The sequence below is a fragment of the Mus caroli genome, unplaced genomic scaffold (assembly GCF_978045245.1).
Source record: "Mus caroli unplaced genomic scaffold, Mus_caroli_1 scaffold_6, whole genome shotgun sequence".
Taxonomy (NCBI): Eukaryota; Metazoa; Chordata; class Mammalia; order Rodentia; family Muridae; genus Mus; species Mus caroli.
The window spans coordinates 7,863,154-7,882,614 of record NW_028227261.1 but is presented as its reverse complement, the minus strand read 5'-3'; the positions used below and the strand labels follow the sequence as shown (position 1 = coordinate 7,882,614).

Here is a 19,461-nt window from a genome sequence, read left to right as displayed (position 1 = left end):
CCACCACCGCCCGGCTGACAGGTTTTTAACTTATCAATACAGTATCTGATATTAAATTTAGAATTTTTACATGAAATAGACTATCTGTAGTTTGGAAACTACAGACACAAGATTTATTTAGCTTTTTTTCTCATTCTTGTCAAGGGGTCTTACAATAGCTTCAGCCTTTTCTGTGGAGCACTGGCTCTATATAAACGGGAGCACTGTCATTGTGAGAATGCTCTTGTCTTGTTTATGTCTCCGTTTCTCGCCAGAGCTTGGCCTTAGTTGTTTTGTTTTGTTTTAGATAGCCACTTCTGTTACCTTTCTGTCTTATATCTTGCTTTTTTTAATCTCACGAATCTGTTCTTTATTATTACTTTACTTTTTTTTTTTAAAGATTTATTTATTTATTATATGTAAGTACACTGTAGATGTCTTCAGACACTCCAGAAGAGGTCGTCAGATCTTGTTACAGATGGTTGTGAGCCACCATGTGGTTGCTGGGATTTGAACTCTAGACCTTCGGAAGAGCAGTCTGATGCTCTTACCCACTGAGCCATCTCACCAGCCCTATTATTACTTTCCTTGATCTGCTTTTTTTTTTTTCTAATTAAAAAGTTGGTACTCCTAAAATGACAGAGCAGATAAAAATGTTTGTCACACAAGCCTCGTGACCTGAGTTTCCTTCCTAGATACCCTGCACAGGTGACATGCGAGAACTGACTCCCTAGAGTTGTCCTCTGACCTCCGTGTGCTTGCTGTGTGCCGTCCTCATACCCACTCACACGCTAAAAAACAGTCGTCAGGTGAGGCATGGTCATCTATGCCTGTAATCGTAGTATTGATGGTGCAGGAGGATCAACAGTCTAAGGCCAGCGTGGTCCACATGTTGATGTGCAGGTACATCAAGAGCCTTATGTTAGACAAGTAGGTCTCTGTTACCCTCATTTCTTTCTTATTTTTGTTTTTTCTAGACAGGGTTTCTCTGTGTGGCCCTGGCGGTCCTGGAACTCACTCTGTAGACCAGGCTGGCCTCGAACTCAGAGATCCACCTACCTCTGCCAGAATAAAGGTGTGCACCACCTCTGCCCAGCATAAAAATTTTTTTCTTAAAAAACCGTGTGTGTGTCAGGAGGAGTGTTCTTGGGGAGGGCAAAGGGTGTTGGGTCTCCTGAAACTGGAATTAGAGTCCTACAGGCCCACTGTAAGCTACCCAGCATGGATGCTGGAAGCCAGAGTGGGTCCTCTGCAAGCTTTGTGGGCCTCTTAACCAAGAGGTCAAGAAATTATCTTCTGTTCCCCTCTTTCTTCCTTTGTAATTCAGTCTGGTAGAACTCTAAATTTTGGGGAGGTAAACTCTCAAGTATTGCTTTGCACAGCTGCTTTTGAAATGTTTTAAACTTTCAGAGCTAGGGAGATAGTGCAGTGGGTAAGAGGACTTGTTTGTTAAAGTTTGTGGACCTGCACATACATGTGGCTGTTTGGATTGTAGCTCCTTTTTGCCAACTCCATGTTGGGGTTGAGGCAGAGGAAGGACGGCTGAGGCTCACTAACCAGACCACCTAGCTGAAAAACAGCAAGTTCCAGGTACAGAGAGACGTGTGCAGCACACACACACACAGTACTGTTTAAACTCTGAGGTAGGGGTTTAGGAAGAGTCCACATTTTGTAAGAGTGCTATGCTATGCAAGCATGAAGACCAGAATTTGGATCATCAAAACCCATGTAAATAAAGGCCAGATGGGCATGGCAGCTCCTGTGATCTTTGTACTTACAAGGCAGAGACAGGGACTCCCCACCGAAAGCTTAGCAAAATCCGCAAACTCTGGGGCTAATTGAGAGGCTTTGCTTCGATGTGTAAGGCGGAGAGCAACCAAGGAAGACAAGCTGTGTCAACCTGTGGTCTCCACATGCACACCCACACATATGCACACATAACCCTACACACATCTTTTTATGTGTATGAGTGTTTTGTTTGCATGTATGCATGTGCACCACAAGAGTGTATGTCTGATCTCTTGGAGTTCAGAAGAGGGCATTGAATCCCCTGGCACTTGAGTTTTAGACAGTAGCGAGCTGCCGTATGGGATTGAACAGATGTCCTCTGGAAGAGCCAGCTCTCCACATTCCTCCACGTGCGTCTTCATGTGCAAACATACCATTCACATACGCATACCCTCAGAAATCCTTTAAGGTAAAAATGACACACTGTAAAGTTTGCTATCTGAAAATATGAAGCTCCTTGGCTTTCAATGTATTCAGAGTCTGTAGTTACCAGTAACAGTCTAAATTTAGAAAGTTGCCAGAAAGCTTCCTTCTCTCCGGTGAGCAGTCATTTCCATTCCTGCTGCCTCCTAGAGCTACTTCTGAAGATTCCGTGTAATTGATGGTACATGAGCTGCTTTCTCTCTTTCTTTTTTTAATACAGAGCATCTTGTAGCCCGAGTGGCCTTGATCTTCCTGTCCACCTGCCTCTGCCTCCTGAGTGGTTGGCTTACAGCTGGGTGCCACCAGCCCCAGCCTCTGCCGTGCTGGGTTGGAACCTAGGAGTCTGTACATACTAGACAAACATCTACCAACTGAGCTGCATCTGTAGACCTGGGGCTAGCTTGCTCAACATAATACCTCTGGGCTTCATCCGGGCTGTAATATATATTAATAGCTTGCTCCCTTCTTGCTGAGAAACGTGAATTCTCATCAGTGTTTAAAAGTCAGTCCTTTCTGAGGTTTTTTGTTGTTGTTGTTGTTTTGTTTGTTTGTTTTTGTTTTTGTTTTTTGAGACAGGATTTCTCTGTGTAGCTCTGGCTGTCCTAGAACTCACTCTGTAGACCAGGCTGGTCTCGAACTCAGAAATCCGCCTGCCTCTACCTCCCAAGTGCTGGAATTAAAGGCGTGTGCCACCTGGCTTCTTTCTGTGTTTTAACGTTCCGGTTTCTTCTTTCACCTTTGACTTATTCACAAGTGGGTAGTTTGTCCGCATCCTTAGACAGTATTGATTTCTACACTAACTGCATTGGGTTTGTTATTCCTTTGTGTTTGCTGAAGTGGCCTGAATGGTTTCGTTGTTTCCTTGATTTTCACAGATTTCTCGCATGCTTGTGCTTGCCACTGTCATCCATAGGTTTTACATATATAAAACTATACCATGTTGAGATCTCATGTCTGTGTGTTATGACTGCATGTTTGTCTGGGTTATGTATGCATGTTCATGTGTGCTTTGTGTACTTGTTAATGAGTATGCATGTGTGCGTGTTAACATGTTTTGGGGCACATGTGTGTGGGGTGCATGTTCGTGTGTGCACACTCCCATGGAGACCAGAGGTTGGTATCAGGTATCCTCCTCTTTCTCTCTCCACTTTATATTTTGAGGCAGGGATCTCTAACTTGAGTACAGAGCTCGCTGATGCAGCAAGTGTAGCATCTTGTGGAGTGGAGAACACCATGCCTGCCTGTACGTTCATGGATACTCGTGTCCTATAATCCAGTCCTTGTGCAAAAATTCTTGCCCTTTGATCCATTTCCTCAGCCCTCTGTTCTTATTAAGTCTTTGTTAAACCCTTCTAATAGGGACAAGAAGGGACAGAGTACATCAAGTTTGCTTTTATGTGTGTGTTACTGTATTACAACTGGGGTGTCTCTTGTGTTCATCTGAAAGGGTAGCAACAGAGCAATGGAAAGATGCCCTCCAACCCACCTTGGTACAGTAGTGACTATTGAGGTTAGAGAAACAGTGGGTGACTCCAGGCAGCCGCACCTCCTAAGACCCCACCCCAGCATGGGCCACAGCCCAGGTCCCTTCACAACAGGGCCACAGTAGGCAAATTCTCCCCTTTCTAAGGTTCTCTGAGCTTCCTGAGTCTTGAGAGCATCTGTGAGTCTCAGGAGTCTCCCTTTAGGTGGGAAAGTTTCAATCCAGAGGAAACAGTATTCAGTATAAATTTTATTTACAAATTTATTTTATAAACTTTATTTTTTCAATTATTTTACAATTTTCTTTTTACTTTTCTTTTTTGTTTGGTTTGGCTGTTTGGGTTTTTGTTTGTTTGTTTGCTTTGCTTTGGTTTTTTGAGACAGGGTTTCTCTGTGTAGTCCTGGCTGTCCTGGAACTCAACAGAGATCTGCCTCCTGAGTGCTGGGATTAGTGGCATGTGCCACCACCCTGTCTTGTGTTTTATATTCCTATTTTGATTTCTGTAAGCATCTTAAATAGATTTACACTTAGGGTGATGATAACTATTTTCTCTAAGTCCTGGGTTAGCCTAGTTTGCTGCTCTTTTATTAATCTGGTCCCTCGCTCTCTCTGGGTGTTTTGTGGTCATATGCCATCTTCATCTACTCAGTCCCCAGAGCAGCCTGGAACATCTGCTCTGAAGAGCGGAAAGGAGCAGGTGTGCTTTTGCTTCAGTGCAAGTGACCCAGGACAACTTGAAGTCAGTGTCTGGCTTGTTCCCAGGCCACCCGGGTAGTTAGAACACTTGAGAGTCAGCCTGAGGTTCAGCTCTTCTAGGAGAGTTACATTAAAACTCATGATTTCTTTGTCTCCTTTTGCCAGTAGGAGGGGGTTTTGTTTTGTTGAAATTCACTGTTTCTCTTAAGATGTATCCCATTAAAATTATGGGTTTACGAAAAACAGTTGGATTCTGATGATCTGCTTTCTCGTGCATTCATTTCCAGTTTTTCACAGTGGGAAGAGGATTCAGAGATTTAGTCTGCCATGCTTTTCAGAAACAGCATCCCACGTACAACCCGTTGTCTTGGCCATTTCTCAGGTCGTCTTGTTCCAGTGAGCTCTTGTCTGTGCTTCACAGATATGCAGTACAAGCAGGGTATTAGCACGTCACTAACACATCAGTAACGTCAGTCCTTTCTCTTTATTCTGCTTGGATAGAATCTGAGAAGGGCAGGTGGTGGTCCCCGGTCTTTCCACTTCTTAGGCATCAGCTATCAAGCTTCCCTCCTGTGGCCAGGAACCAGGAGGCTCGTTCCCTGTTTCTTTCCAGTGGTTTTTCCTGACCCGTCTGCCTTTTATATCCAGGTGCCTCAGAACTGTGCTTTGTCTCGGGCTTTTAGGTTTGCCGTCTTCTTTCAGGGTCATATAACAGATTTAGCTAACAAGCGTTCATCACATGTAGAGTTCCTGTCCCTGGAGCTTTTCCATAAAGGTGTCAGCAAGGATTCCGTGAAGGACATGCTACAATAGGTAGAGGATGGTTCTGCTGAGTCGCTGCACCATGTGGTGACCAGGTCCTAACATTTTGGCAGCCATGGTGTCCCTGTTAGGGAACAGACTGTCTGTGACTCTGATTCTGTGTGTCTGTTCCTCGCTTCTGCAGGCAATGTACCCCAAGGTCGGATTGCTTTCTATCTTGTTTGTTGTGATAGGGTCTTGCTAAATAGTAACCTTGAGCTCACTCTGTAGCCCAAGCTGGCCTGCAACGGCTGATCTGCTGCCTCAGCCTCCCGAGTACTGTGAGCACGGGGATGCTATACTCAATTCAAATCAGCACTGTTAACTAAGCCCCAAGGAACCCACCCGAGTTTCCCAGTGAAGAGAAGAGTAAAATGAATGGTTCTGTCCAGGCTCATTACTGGAAAGGGGCAGTCCGAGCGGTAAAGTCCTGGGCTAGGGACAGGAAGTTAGTACGTCACTGTCATATTCAAACATGGTGTTACTGACTCTTCTCATAATGAATCTTAACGTGAAGATCAGGGCTTCTTCATTCCAGCCCTTCCTGCCCTCCATAGTCCCTGCTTTACTTAGATGGTGGCAACTTTCTGACCGTTTTCGGATACCACCTGCTGGGATTGGTGGCTCATACCTGTGATCCCAGTGTGTCAGTCTAAGACATGAGGCTAGCCTGGGCTACTGAGTATTCAGTTCCTTTCCAAGTGTGCTGCTTGTTTTGTTTCATAATTTCTTTGAGATATCTCAGGACCTAACTGAGAGCTGTATATAGTAACGGCATGCCCAACATCCAACACTTGGGAAATCAAAACGGAACAATAGAAGGTTAGAATTCCCTTAGCTATGGCAGGGTCAGGCCCAGTCTGGGCTACATGATGTGTCTACAAAAGAAAAGCAGTCATTAATTTATTACTTATAAATTGACTATATTCTAATATCTACAATGAGGTATTTAATTTTAATTAATTAATTTATTGAAACAAAATTTTACTATGTAGCTCTGGCTGGACTATATAACCCACTATGAAGATCAGTCTGGCCTTGAACTCCAAAACCCACCTGCCTCTATCTCTTGAGTGCTGGGATTAAAGGTGTGCACCACCCACCCATATTTTGGAAAGTAAATAGTAGGAAATCAGGGCCAAGGTACATTTGTAGTTGGCCAATCATTTCATGCCAGGTTTGTCTGTTTTGAGGGAGGTCTCTATGTAGTACTGGCTGTCCTGGAGTTTGTTATGTCAACCAGGCTGACCTGGAACTCAGAGATACAAGTGCCTCTGCCTCCCAAGGGCTGGGACTACCGGGCTGAGCTGCCATGCCTGGCTGTGTGACCGTTTTTGTTAAGTATTTACTGACCAGAATCCCATGCTTCTGACCTTGACAGTGAGTGGAGCAACACTCCGTCCCCTGCTCTGGGGCTTTCCATGTGCGGACTACAGTAGCACTTGGGGATAGTCCTAGTCCCCTTCGCCACTGTAGGTTAAGTTGGAGCATGCATTCTGTTGATGGGCTGCTGTGGAAACCAACCCCATAGCTGTCTTTTCCTGTCTCTGGGTAAGCTTGTGAGTTCTGCATCCTTCAGGTGCCAACTTGTTGATCTCTTGTCTGTTTCAGTTTCTGTTCCAGCAGCTGGGGATGCTGGTGTCCTTTGTGAAGAGCCACATCCGTCCCTACATGGATGAAATAGTCACCCTCATGAGAGTAAGTAGAAGTTACAGCTCTTACCCTGCTCATTTGCATTTGGGTCAAGGGATGCACAGAAATGAGTTTGAATCCCATGGCTATTCCCTTCCCGGGTCACTATAGAGCTGTTACTGACTGTAGAAAATGGGCTCCACAGTGACTGTCGGCCACTAGGTTCTGAGGAGCAGGGTAGATAGGCATTGACTCTGCATGCTCCCAGCTCCCAAGTACAACAATACGTGTGAAGTCTGCAAAGAAATCCTGAAATAATTGTACTGCCAAAGACATTCTTGAGTTATTTGCCTAACCCGCAGCAAAGCAGTTTATGTCAGTATCGCAACAGTGCTTTCCGACCCCCACAAAAGCCCTTCTCCTCACTACCCATGAACCAACAGCACAAGAGGGAATGGATAGGGAATTGTTTTTTTCCCATAGTCACCTGTCAGACTCTGAAGATCAAGGTGACACTTTGCCCTGCAATCTCCAAAGACTTAAATGTCATTTGACTTCAGTGGCACCCAAGGCAGGGATCAGTGCCTGGCATTTTATAACATGCATTAAGCAAGTGCTAAAAGACACCCAGATAATAGAAACACCATTTTACTGTTCTATGCAATCCTAAATGATTTTGTGAAGAGGGTTGCTTTGTAGTTAGCTTGTTGGTAGCAGCAGGGCCAATTTCAAAATGTCTGACTCCCCCAGAGGGATTTCCTGGCACTGGGGTTCAGAACTGAACAGCCCTTACATGTATAAATCATGAAAAGCTGCTATGTTCCCATTCTCTACCACAGAGGACTCAGTACAAGGAAGGCTTGGACCAAATGCTTGACTGCCCAATGGATGGCCTTGGGGCAGGGAAGGCAGGAAGGAAACTGTGCTCAGGGTAGGAAGCTGAAGCCCTCTGACTCACCCCCCCATCTCCCTAAAAGAAGTCTGACCAATGCTCAGAGATTCGAGGAGCCTTGCCTGCAGAATGCAGCTTCAGTTCTGTCCCAGAGGAGGGGATGCAGCAGGTGCTCTTCCTGTGGCTGTTGATCCTGGACATTTTAATGAGCTCCCTGGAGTCTGGAAGGAGAGCAGCCTGTAAGCAATGATGTAGCCTACATCCCCAGGCAGGCTGCTGGCTTCTGAGTAAAGAAACCTCTGTGAAGAGCCCATGGTGATAGAGTTGGAAAACTTTCTCTGAAGAAGGCAGAGTGCAGTCCAAGTGAATGAACATCAGATAAACCAAGGCCTAAAAACCAGCACAGTTATTATTTTGTTTTAAAGATTTATTTATTTTACGTATGTGAGTACACAGATGGTTGTGAACCTTCATGTGGTTGTTGGGAATTGTATTGTGACTTCTGCTCACTCCGGTCGGCCCTGCTCACTCAGGTCTCTCCTGCCTAAAGATTTATTTATTATTATAAATAGGTACACTGTAGCTGTCTTCAGATGCACCAGGAGAGGGCATCAGGGATTTGAGCTCAGGACCTTCGGAAGAGCAGTCAGTGCTCTTACCCACTGAGCCATCTCACTAGTTCACCTGCAGTTATTATTGAGAGTAAACACAGGTTTTATAGAGAGTAGTGTTTTACAGCTGACAGAAGGTTTAAGCAGCACTTTTCAGTCTGTTTTCCCTTGGTTTTACTGAGGCCTGTGCAGTTAGGGCCCCGCGTGGCTATGGATGTGCTGCAAGCAGCAGCAGAGGGTCCCTGAGTAGTCAGTCTCCTGTTCCAGAGGCCATAAAGAAAGCTAGAGGCCCCTGACTTTGAAGTGACTTGAAATGACTGCTTTCATGGCATGTGAGAGGCTTGTGCTTGTTTGCCTTGCAGCTATTTCTGCAGAATATGCATCCATTGGCCAGCATTTATATCAGTAATTTTTGTGGATTGTCAGTACATGGAGGAGAGAGTACCTACTTTGTTGCAGTGTCCAGGCCTGATAGACAGAATTTTAGGGAACAGGTATCAGGTATTGCCCAGCCAATTAAGAAATCCTGATTGGGCATGAAATCTTAGTAACCTGGAGTGGTCTTCTTGTAGAGATCACACAGTACCCCAGTAATGTATGGACCAACACCTTGTCTGAACTCTTGGAGTGACCCAGGTATAAAAATCTGTCTGCTCTGTAAATAGTTTGATGACTAGGGTATCTCAGGTACTCTAATTGGTTTTAGGGGTCAGAGGTTAGTTTAAGTAGTCTCTTGCTCTTAAATAGCCCAAGTCTAACAGGAAAGCCTTGCAGGGCAAATTAGCCCCAAGTTGGGAAGGAGAACTACAGAGGGATCCAAAGTGGGTGAGTGCAGAGCAGGACACATGAGAGCGTGACAGCAGAGGGCATGCCAGCCAGCGGTGGGGTTCTAGGCGAGGGACTGCACCTCACAGCTTGGAGGAGTCAGGGCATCGCATCTGGAAGTGCAGCGTCATTTGTCCCGTGCCTATGGCTGTGGCTGTGCAATGAGAGAAGACGGGAGAGGCTTGTCTGGGCTCATTACATTTTCTGCCTTTTCAGCCATCTTATTTCTTTTTTTTTTTTTTTTTTTTTTTTTTTGGTTTTTTCGAGACAGGGTTTCTCTGTGTAGCCCTGGCTGTCCTGGCACTCACTTTGTAGACCAGGCTGGCCTCGAACTCAGAAATCCGCCTGCCTCTGCCTCCCGAGTGCTGGGATTAAAGGCGTGCGCCACCACGCCCGGCTGCCATCTTATTTCTAGGTTCACTGTCCAGCAGATAAACATCTGCATCTGCCCTTCTCTCCCCCTCTGCAGGAGTTTTGGGTCATGAACACGTCGATCCAGAGCACAATCATTCTTCTCATTGAGCAGATTGTGGTGGCTCTTGGAGGGGAATTTAAGCTCTATCTGCCCCAGCTGATCCCACACATGCTGCGGGTCTTCATGCATGACAACAGCCAAGGCCGCATCGTCTCCATCAAGGTGAGCAGCTGGGATCGTCCAGAGAGGGTCCTGGTTGCCTCAGAGTCCGTGGATGATAACTGAGCTGTGAGACCCTGTTCTGGGTGGCATGCTGATGTGTGGGCCCAGGAACATGGTCACCTGCACTTGGCGGTTTCTTTCCAGAATACTCACAGTCTCCTCTTGGTTATCTTTCTATTTCGTCTCCTTTAATGGGTTGGTCCAGGTGCATCTCAGGCCAGCTTTATTATCTAGCACCTGGCATACGTTGGCTGAAAGAAAGCAAAGTAGCCTGTACTCAACATAAAATCAGGGGAAAGAGGCACCATAGAGAGTGTAGTCCAGCCAGGCCGTGGTGCACACCTCTAATCCCTGCTCTCAGGATGCACAGGCAGAGCTTGAGGACAGCTGGTCTACAGATCCAGTTCCAGGACAGCCAAGGGACAACTCTGTTTAAAAGTTTTTTGTGTAGGCCAGAGCTGTTTGACAAGGCTCTTCAGCATCCCTACAGAACTTTGAGTGTTCCATATGCTGCCCAGCCGTGCCCTGGGCACTTGATGCCTTTCTGTATCTGTGCACCACCAGGCTCTTGCTCACTTTTGCAGCTGTTAGCGGCCATCCAGCTGTTTGGTGCCAACCTGGATGACTATCTGCACTTGTTGTTGCCTCCGATTGTGAAATTGTTTGATGCCCCTGAAGTCCCGCTGCCATCGAGAAAGTAAGCACCCTCTTTTGCCATCTTTGTGGGTTTTCCATCTCTCATTATTTTAGTTCACAAATGTTCCAGGTTATGGAGATCTTACTGCTGCCCTCCTAGTGTGTATGTCTTGGATTTGTGCCACTCACAGGACCTCACAGCCATTCCTTCCCATTCCTTTCTGCCGTTGTTAAGGTAGCCCTTGGCTTGCTCTTGTTGCAGGGCAGCGCTGGAGACGGTGGACCGCCTGACAGAGTCCTTAGATTTCACTGACTACGCCTCCCGCATCATTCACCCAATCGTTCGTACGCTAGACCAGAGCCCAGAGCTGCGCTCCACAGCCATGGACACACTGTCTTCACTTGTCTTTCAACTGGGGAAGAAGGTAAGAGGAGACCCCTGCGTGGACCCGTGATTTTATACCTTAGCTGGGAACTTATGAATATTTCCAGTTATTAGTACATAGTGTGAGTCTCAGCCACTATTGGAGACTATGAAATTATTCTAGTTTTTATTGTTCTTCCTTTGTTCTTCACCCTGTGTGGGTGAAGTGTAGTTCTAGAGGTAACACTGCAGAAAACAGCTGGGGTGGAGCTCAGTTGGTAGTGTACTTACCTAGGTATGCAGGAATCCCTGGGCTTTGTCCCCAGGACTGCATACAACTGGATATGGTGGCACTTGGTGAGTTACAAGCAGGAGGATGAGGAATTTGAGAACACCTTCAACTACAACCTGAGCCATAGGAAACCCTGTCTGGGGAAATAAACAGTTTTAATTTTTTTTCAAGAGGAAAAGAGAAGAGCAGATCTTGTTCTTATAGAACATACATTCTAGGGCGTAAAGTGAGTGATCTCTCCACACACTCTGAGAATGCTGAGTGAAAGTGGAAAGAAATGCCATTCACTTAGGTAGATAAGAAAGACTTTCCTGATGAGCTGTTAAACAGAGGCCTGACTCCAGGGAGTGACCTGAAGACTCACTTAGCACCATGTGCACAGGGCGAGGTAGGCAGGAAGAGTTTGTGGCACAGCTCAAGAGCAGGATAACCCCAAAAGTAATGTAGGAGCACTTCCTGGTAGCTAAGGTCTGAGAGATTAGACAGGGTTAGGTGGGGGAGAGACTGAAGTTTGAAGCAGAGTCTCCAGATGTGACCTTGAGATAAGCACCATCAGCATCCTTGCTCTGGACGAGTGTTGGGAATGCAGAATCTTGGGCTCAAGCTGCAGATTCAGGAACGTGGGCTGTGTCCTAAGCCGCTGGGTACCAGCGTCCAACAAGTGAAGTCACTGTGGGCAGCATCGTGAGGACTTTGTCTTTTATGCTGAGCAAGACTAGAAAGCTTGGGAGACTTTGATCACAGGACAAATAGAATTGATATTTTAACATGATGATTGTCAGTGATATATTCAGAATGGACTGCAGAGAAAGAAACCTCTGGGCATTGAGGAAAGCCAGTGGAGGGTGATGGGGAATTGGCCTGGAATTACATCTGGAGTGGGAAAGGAGTTGTAGGGACTTTCACAGGGAAGTAGCTGCCCTCCAGTGCACAGCAGTGTGCTCTGCCATCTGCTCTCCAGAATAAGAGTCCCTGCTGTTTTACTCCCTCCTGTTGTAGTACCAGATCTTCATTCCAATGGTGAATAAAGTCCTCGTGCGACACCGGATCAACCACCAGCGCTATGATGTGCTTATCTGCAGAATCGTCAAGGTGAGTAGGCACCCTTCTGCCCTGGGGTCTTCAGCATGTTTCCTTGGCATTTTGTCATAGCAAAGGGCAGGCCACGTCTAGCTTTTCAGCCCTGGCTAGGACTGGCAGACATGCTGCTGGAGAAGTAGTGTTTTTCAGCACTATAGGCTGTATGGCTTCTCTGTATGGTTTCTGTTGAAGCCATCCACATAGCACAAAACTAATGAGTCTGGCCTCAGTCCAGTTAGATTTTATTTGTGGACACTGAAATTTGAGTTTCTCACAATTTTCACAAATTATAAAGGATTAAATTTTATTTTGACTACTTGAGATTGGAATAAATTGTTTTTAGCTCTTAGGCTGTATGAAAACAAGCCACAAGCTGTGTGTGCCATTGGTGCCCTAAATAGCTGATCGTTTATTTGTGCTCACAGTTTGCCTTTGTCTGGCTTTTTTATGACTTACCCATTAAAGGTTTGTCAGTGACCCCAGCAGGGAGTTCAGGCACATGGTTATTTTGTGTATAGGTGCCATGCATACTGCTTGTTGAAATCCTGGCTCTTGTAGGTAGGGATCTCCTGAGGTTCGTGCATGTTTTATAAGCTGGGATCATGTGTGGAGGTGCAGGTGTTTTCAGTACATCTCTGCTTGCAGGGGTACACACTTGCTGATGAGGAGGAAGACCCTTTGATTTACCAGCATCGAATGCTAAGGAGCAGCCAGGGAGATGCCCTGGCCAGTGGACCAGTTGAGACAGGACCCATGAAGAAACTGCATGTCAGCACCATCAACCTCCAAAAGGCAGGTCCATTGTTTCCAGGGGGATTGGGAAGCAGGGCTCTGTTTTTATCTCTCATTCAAAACATTCATCTCTTACCACCTTGACTTTACACCAGCTAGCTAATCAAAACAACCTCAGCATCATGAACTTAGGCCATTACATTTATTTGTTTGTTACCTTTGCTTTTTTGTTTACTTCATTTTCTTTTGTTGCTGTTGCTCTGTGACAGGGTCACACTTTGCAGGCTTTGGCTGGTCCTGAACTCACTATGTAGTCTAGGCTGACCTTAAACATGTAAACCTCCTGCCCCAGCCTCCCAGTTGGTGGCACAAGAGCAGCAAGTGCTCTTAACTGCTGAGCCAGCTCTTCAGCCCCAATCAGCTGTGATTTTTTTTTTCCATGTAGAAAATAAAGTATCTTTTGTGTTTGCTCAGAACTTCAGTAGTAGGTAGGAACTTTTGTGGAAAAAAAAGAAAAAAAGAAAAAGCGCCCTCATGAGAACAAAGTTGGTGTCTCAGTTTCTTTTCCTGCTGCTGTGGTAAAAGACTCCCACAGAAGCAACCTGAAGAGATCGGGTGTATTTTTGCTTACAGTTCCAAAGGGACATAGTCCATAATGGCAGGTACGATATGGCAGTGGGAGCAGGAGGCTGGCTGGTCACATTGCATCCATGCTCAGGAAGCAGAGCAGAGACAGAGCAGAAGTGGGACTTCCTGTAGGATCTGTAGGATAAGTCTGTAGGACCCTCACCCACTGACTCACTCCCTCAGCACCACCAGCCCGGGAGGTTTCATATGCAAACCACAGAAGCTGGTAAGGCCCTGATTGGCATAAAACCGATGTGGGCTGTTTGAAGCAGTGAATTTTACTCTTCTCCCTTTCATTGGGCTTCCTAATTTCTAGGGATCTTATTAAAATATTTACTCTGCTGTGAAATGTCTGAGGTCATGGGAGAGAACTGTAAAGAGCTCCCAGGTCTGTCTGTGATACTTCTGGCCGTGGACCACACTTTGAATATCTAACTCTTAGAACTTTGCTAGTAAGTACCGAATTGTCTCTGCTGACCAGAGCCTGGAATGTAACCAGCTTTTTGCCTGTCTTGACACATTTTGTTCATCTCTTTGAGGTAGGCCACCTGGATACAGTTATAAGAAGCCTGAGGCTCAGTGTTGTAGCTGAGTGGCCAGGTTGGGATTCCCCTAGCATTCAGGCTTCAGAGAACAACAACATGCCCACACTGCTAAAGTTCACTAGGCTCATCAGTAAGTCCTCAAGGCGCGCTATGAAACAGAAGCAGGCATGTTCACTTTATAAATAAGAAGACAGACACAGGGCATTAAGTTCCAAAGTTCAGGGAGCCAAGAGTTACATAACTGAGATTTAAATTCAAGCCCTTGAGTTCCTGGGTGTGGCTTTGGCGTCTAGCTTTGGCGTCTACACTAGACTCTTCCAGAGCCTGATGTCCCCACTTACCTACCCAAGCTGTCCCAGGAATACTTTGTGGGGCCAGGGATGGAACCTAGGGTCTCATACATGATGTTCTCAGCCACTAAGTCATACCTGAGTTCCACAGAGCCCACTTGCTGCCTGGAGAGGTCAGGGCTTTGAGGAAGCTTCTGGTCCACTGGTGTAGCCTGGCAGTTTCTCTCTGGGAGTTTGCTCTTCTGCTCTTCTGCACACAGGTTGTGCTGTGCAGCTGCTCTTTGCTTCTCTGTGGGTTCTTCTTTTTCCATTCTTTTTTTTTTTTTTTAAGATTTATTTATTTATTATATGTAAGTACACTGTAGCTGTCTTCAGACACTCCAGAAGAGGGCGCCAGATCTCGTTACGGATGGTTGTGAGCCACCTTGTGGTTGCTGGGATTTGAACTCTGGACCTTCGGAAGAGCAGTCGGGTGCTCTTACCCACTGAGCCATCTCACCAGGCCCCTTTTTTCCCATTCTTTATTCCTCCTGGTTTCACCCCCTACCACTAGATAGGAGAGAAAGGAGGATGGGGGATGGGGGAAGACACAGACAGACAGACAGATCTTTGATCTAATTTCTTTCCCTTGTTTCTTCTTTGAGCTCAACTACTAACAAACTGCAACCAAGCCCACCTAGTGGGACTCTAGCATTTATACACCCTCTGAAAAACTCCCAAATGTCACACAATCACAAAAACTATCTGCAGCTGACAAAACCATTCCTCTTCTAGAGCACAAGTCAAATCATAGTCAGCTGCTACAAAGCAACCCCATATCCCATACCTGGGGTTAAACAAAAACATATTCTTACAGTATTTCTGTCTTGTCTTTAAAGAAACCAAAATTCCAGAATTCTTACTATAGCGCCGAATGCCCAGCTCACTTCTGTACTGCAGTGGCCCTTAGACTTCATTGAAGGCGCACGCTCTGAATGTGACAGACCTGGTCATATTGGTTCTGGAGAGTCCAGCACCAGCAGGTGGCCTTTCCCACACTGTGCTATGTTCCTGAGGCCACCACTTTTGCTTTATGTATTTTAATGAAACATCACTGCTTTGCTTATGTTCTGGGAGACCTTTATCATAGTAGGTATGAATTTACTAATCAGAGCAGAATGGTGGTGACATAGGTTGCCATGGTTGCGCCTCGCAACTGGCCCTTAAATTTGATGGTTTCTCATCGTCACCTATGGTATCACAGGCTTGGGGAGCTGCCAGAAGGGTCTCCAAGGACGACTGGCTGGAGTGGCTGAGGCGCTTGAGTCTGGAGCTTCTGAAGGACTCCTCATCTCCCTCCCTGCGCTCATGCTGGGCCCTGGCGCAGGCCTACAACCCCATGGCCAGGTACGGTACGGCACGCAGAGCTCTGACCTGGCTCTCTTCCCTTTGCTGAAGGCTCCTCCCCACCCCCACAGTGGAGTATTTATTTATTATAGTGTATTTATTGTTTTATAGTGTGGCATAAAATGGTAATTTAATTGATGGGCAGCCATTTTTATTAGCAGACATTACAAGCAAGGTGTTTTCTCAGTTTCATCAGCACGGCTGGCCTGCTGGGCTTTGAGCAGCAGTCGTGGGCTCCAGGGTTACAGTCTGCTCTGATTTGCTTCCTCCGACTTATCTCCAGCTGTTTGTTTGTGTGTTTAATATTTAAAATGCCGTGTCTACAAGTTCCCTGGTGTATCTCTGTGTGTAGGCTCACACATGCCTCACTGATGGTCTGTGTCACCCTTCTACCCAGGTCACCTCTGAGCACAATGCCATTTCCAGAGAAACTGGCCATTTATTAATAACTTAGTCCCAAATGTAAACACTGGAGATCCATTGTCACATCTGGATAGATAAGGAAAGCTTATTTTTTCATTTACACTAGACTTGTCAGTCTGATTAGAATTTCAAATTTTGGGTGGTTTTCTTTTTTTCCTACCAAATTCCAAAATTATACTCGTTCTAACTTAACCTTGAAATGTGTAATGGCGATTGAAGAAGCATAGTTCTAAACCCATCACTCAGGGACGTGTTACACTGTCCTCTCCTCTGCCACTACAGGCCACAGAGCCTTGAAAAGTGGAGTGGAAGGTGGGGCTAGGGGGTGGGAGGGTCCATCCATGTGACACTGTGGCGATTTCAAGTTGGTGGTGCGGCCTTGGAAGTAGCTAGCTCTTTTGGTGTTGGAGGCTGGCCAGAGCCTCGCATACCTTCGTGTGGATTTTCTGCTGGTGCCTTGAGCGTGTAGTCTTCTCTCTTACATAGTCATCAGTGTAGCAGATGCTGCCTTGGCCATTTTTGATCTTAAGAATTTGGACATTGTCCAGGAAATGTTCCAAGGATCACATAAGGACTGCTACTTCCTCCATCTGTTCACTTAGAGGTTCTCTTTCTGTTCATCCCAGTGAAGAGAAACAAGGCAGAAACTGCCAGGAAACATCACTGTGAAGACAAGTTAGTTTGCGTGTTCTCCTCCCCACCCCACTCTCCCACAGTTCCCTGTATATCATGTCTGTACCTGCCCTAAAAGAGAGAGTTGTCATTGCTTGGCTTGATGATGATGCAGGCCTAAAAAGCACAGCAGTTGGGAGGTTGAAACAGGAGAATTGCTGTGAGTTTGAAACCGTCTTGGCCACAGTGTGAGACCTTGCTCAGACAAACAAAAAGATCGGTCTTCAGTAGGCACACGTGCTGCTTTGACTTTCAAGTTCCTGCCCTTGTTCAGGTCAGGTGTTTCTTTCCTCTGCCTCTTGAAGAAGGGTTAGGTACCATCCAACAGGTTCTGTCAGACGGCATTGCTCTTGCAACCAAACTGCAGTGCCAGAAACAGGTTGATGGTGTTTGTGGCACCCGGTGGAGGTACATCGTTGTCTGTTCCCTGTGCTTACAGGGATCTCTTCAATGCTGCCTTTGTATCCTGCTGGTCTGAGCTGAATGAAGACCAACAAGATGAGCTCATCAGGAGTATTGAGTTGGCTCTCACTTCTCAAGACATTGCTGAAGTCACACAAACCCTCCTGAACTTGGCTGAGTTCATGGAACACAGTGACAAGGTGAGACTCTGCCCCACTTGTCCCGACGGACAGTGATAGGAAACTGGCTGGCAGGAGGGGAGCAGCCACACAGCCCCCTCTTGTGTGTGCCCAGCTACTGTATTTCTGTGCTTTACTCTGTAGGGCCCCCTGCCTCTGAGAGATGACAATGGCATCGTGCTCCTGGGTGAGAGAGCTGCCAAGTGCCGGGCATATGCCAAAGCACTGCACTACAAAGAACTGGAGTTCCAGAAAGGGCCCACGCCTGCCATACTTGAGTCCCTCATCAGGTAGGCCATGGACACTTGTTATCATCTCCCACTGCTTGTCCCGTTCACTGGAGTCAGGTGGAGAACTCAGCTGTGTGAAAGATGCCCCTGGGTCTGGCTGGCACATTAAATCCATGGTCCAGATGGCACTCTGATGGTACTGCCAGCACTCAAGCCATGCCTGTCACATCTGTCAGTCCTCACCACCTCCACTCCGTTGATTCCCAGTCTGTGCTTTCTTGTCCCAGTGAAGTCAGTGGGATGCAGCTCTGACTACAGCACAGGGCGTCTAAGTTAGGCGAGGCTTCTGAGCGGGATTAGGCCACCCTGATTCCTAGCTTCGGGGGCCACCCAGAGGCAGGGTCAGTTCTACAGAGCATGTCATGTCTTTCAGTTGCCCACTCTTCCTCCTTTGGAGTTCTGAGTATAAAGCGTAAAGTCCGAGATGCAGTGATCTTTTCCTTGATTTCCCTGATTGTCCTCTCCTCCCTCCTCCCTTAAGATGGTTTTGAGTCTTCTGGGTGTGGAAAAGGAAGCTGTTTAATAAATTGTGTGCTGTTAGCCGGAAACATTAGCCCCAGCTCCTAGAGAGCTGCTCACTTCCCCTAATGAGCCTGGAGAATGTGAACTCTGGAATCTAATCATCTCCATGGAGATCCTAACGTGGTTCATCATCTAACTGCAGAGAGCTCAGGAAAAATCAACAGCTGATAAGTTTCTGGGCGGGCGGGCGGGCAGACAGAGCCTGCTGAGCAGAATGCTTCAGCAGCCGAGCCCGGTGCTCATTCTCCCTGTGGCAGGATCCGAAAGGTCGAAGTGGAATCCTGCTTCTGCCTAGATCCACCGGCACAGAGATTGATGATTTCTGAGGTGCCCTGTGGGAACAGTTACAGATGTGCCATCCCTTGCGGCCTGCTTCAGAATAGGAAACACAAAAACTTGTGTCTCTCCCTTGCACGGCTTCATGTGATAGCTGACAGAAACGAGGCTGCTGCTGGGGCGTGTGAGCTCAGATCCAGACTGTTTTATCTATTGGGTCCTCACTGACTTTTCCGAGACCTGTTTGCAGCTCTCCCATCCCACCCTTGACTTTTTCTCATATTTGAGATAATCACATAAACATTGAAGCTGATGCAGTTTTGAGCAGAAAGATGTAGTAGGAATAGAATGGTTGAATAGATTGTTGGTTTGATGTGATACATTTTGTTTTGTTTTTTATTTGTAAATTCAGTTCTTAGGGAATCATGTGCCTTAAGCTACTCAAGCCTGTTCAGCTGATGGAGCTCAGTCCCCTTCTGTCTGCCTCCTGAGCCTCCCAGCCCCTTCTTTGCCTTCACCTGCAGCATTCACTGCCAGTGACAGTTGACTTGCACTGAGTGCCATCTTTACTAGGGCAGGTTGTTTGATTGCTTCTGGAAGGTGTTGGATCTTTTTTGGTTATTTCATTTCTTCCTATGTAGCACAGAATGAACTTAGAATGCTCTTGCCTCAATTCTATGATTATAGATATGCCTCCATACCCAGCTTGCTGAGAAAGTTGTAAGGGAAAGCCTCAGGCAAAGCTGATGTTGGGAAGCTGCCCCAGAGTCCCCCCAGAGTTGGAGAGGAGAAGTCTCTGGCTCCTCTCGGGGTCCTGGCACTTTGAGTTGTGTGCCAGCTGTGTGCTCCTGAGGATGTGCCTCTCAAGTCATTGCCTGAGTACCTGCCCCTCTCCCCAGCAAGCTGAAGGGTAACACCCCTCCCCCACATACATAGGTTGATTTTTTTTTTCCTACTCATATTCCCCTTGTTAATTTA

At 46.6% G+C, this 19,461-nt stretch overlaps 1 protein-coding gene across 1 annotated transcript in view; it reads left to right on the top strand.

Annotated features, from left to right (window-relative positions):
- Mtor (mechanistic target of rapamycin kinase) overlaps nt 1-19,461 on the top strand; it is a 111,393-nt gene that overhangs the window by 26,892 nt on the left and 65,040 nt on the right. The window contains exons 20-28 of the mRNA XM_021160177.3: nt 6,782-6,868; nt 9,600-9,767; nt 10,352-10,464; nt 10,666-10,828; nt 12,059-12,151; nt 12,785-12,931; nt 15,577-15,719; nt 17,254-17,416; nt 17,540-17,685. Of these exons, the coding sequence (XP_021015836.1) occupies nt 6,782-6,868; nt 9,600-9,767; nt 10,352-10,464; nt 10,666-10,828; nt 12,059-12,151; nt 12,785-12,931; nt 15,577-15,719; nt 17,254-17,416; nt 17,540-17,685 (1,223 nt within the window). The remainder of the gene's footprint in view (nt 1-6,781; nt 6,869-9,599; nt 9,768-10,351; nt 10,465-10,665; nt 10,829-12,058; nt 12,152-12,784; nt 12,932-15,576; nt 15,720-17,253; nt 17,417-17,539; nt 17,686-19,461) is intronic.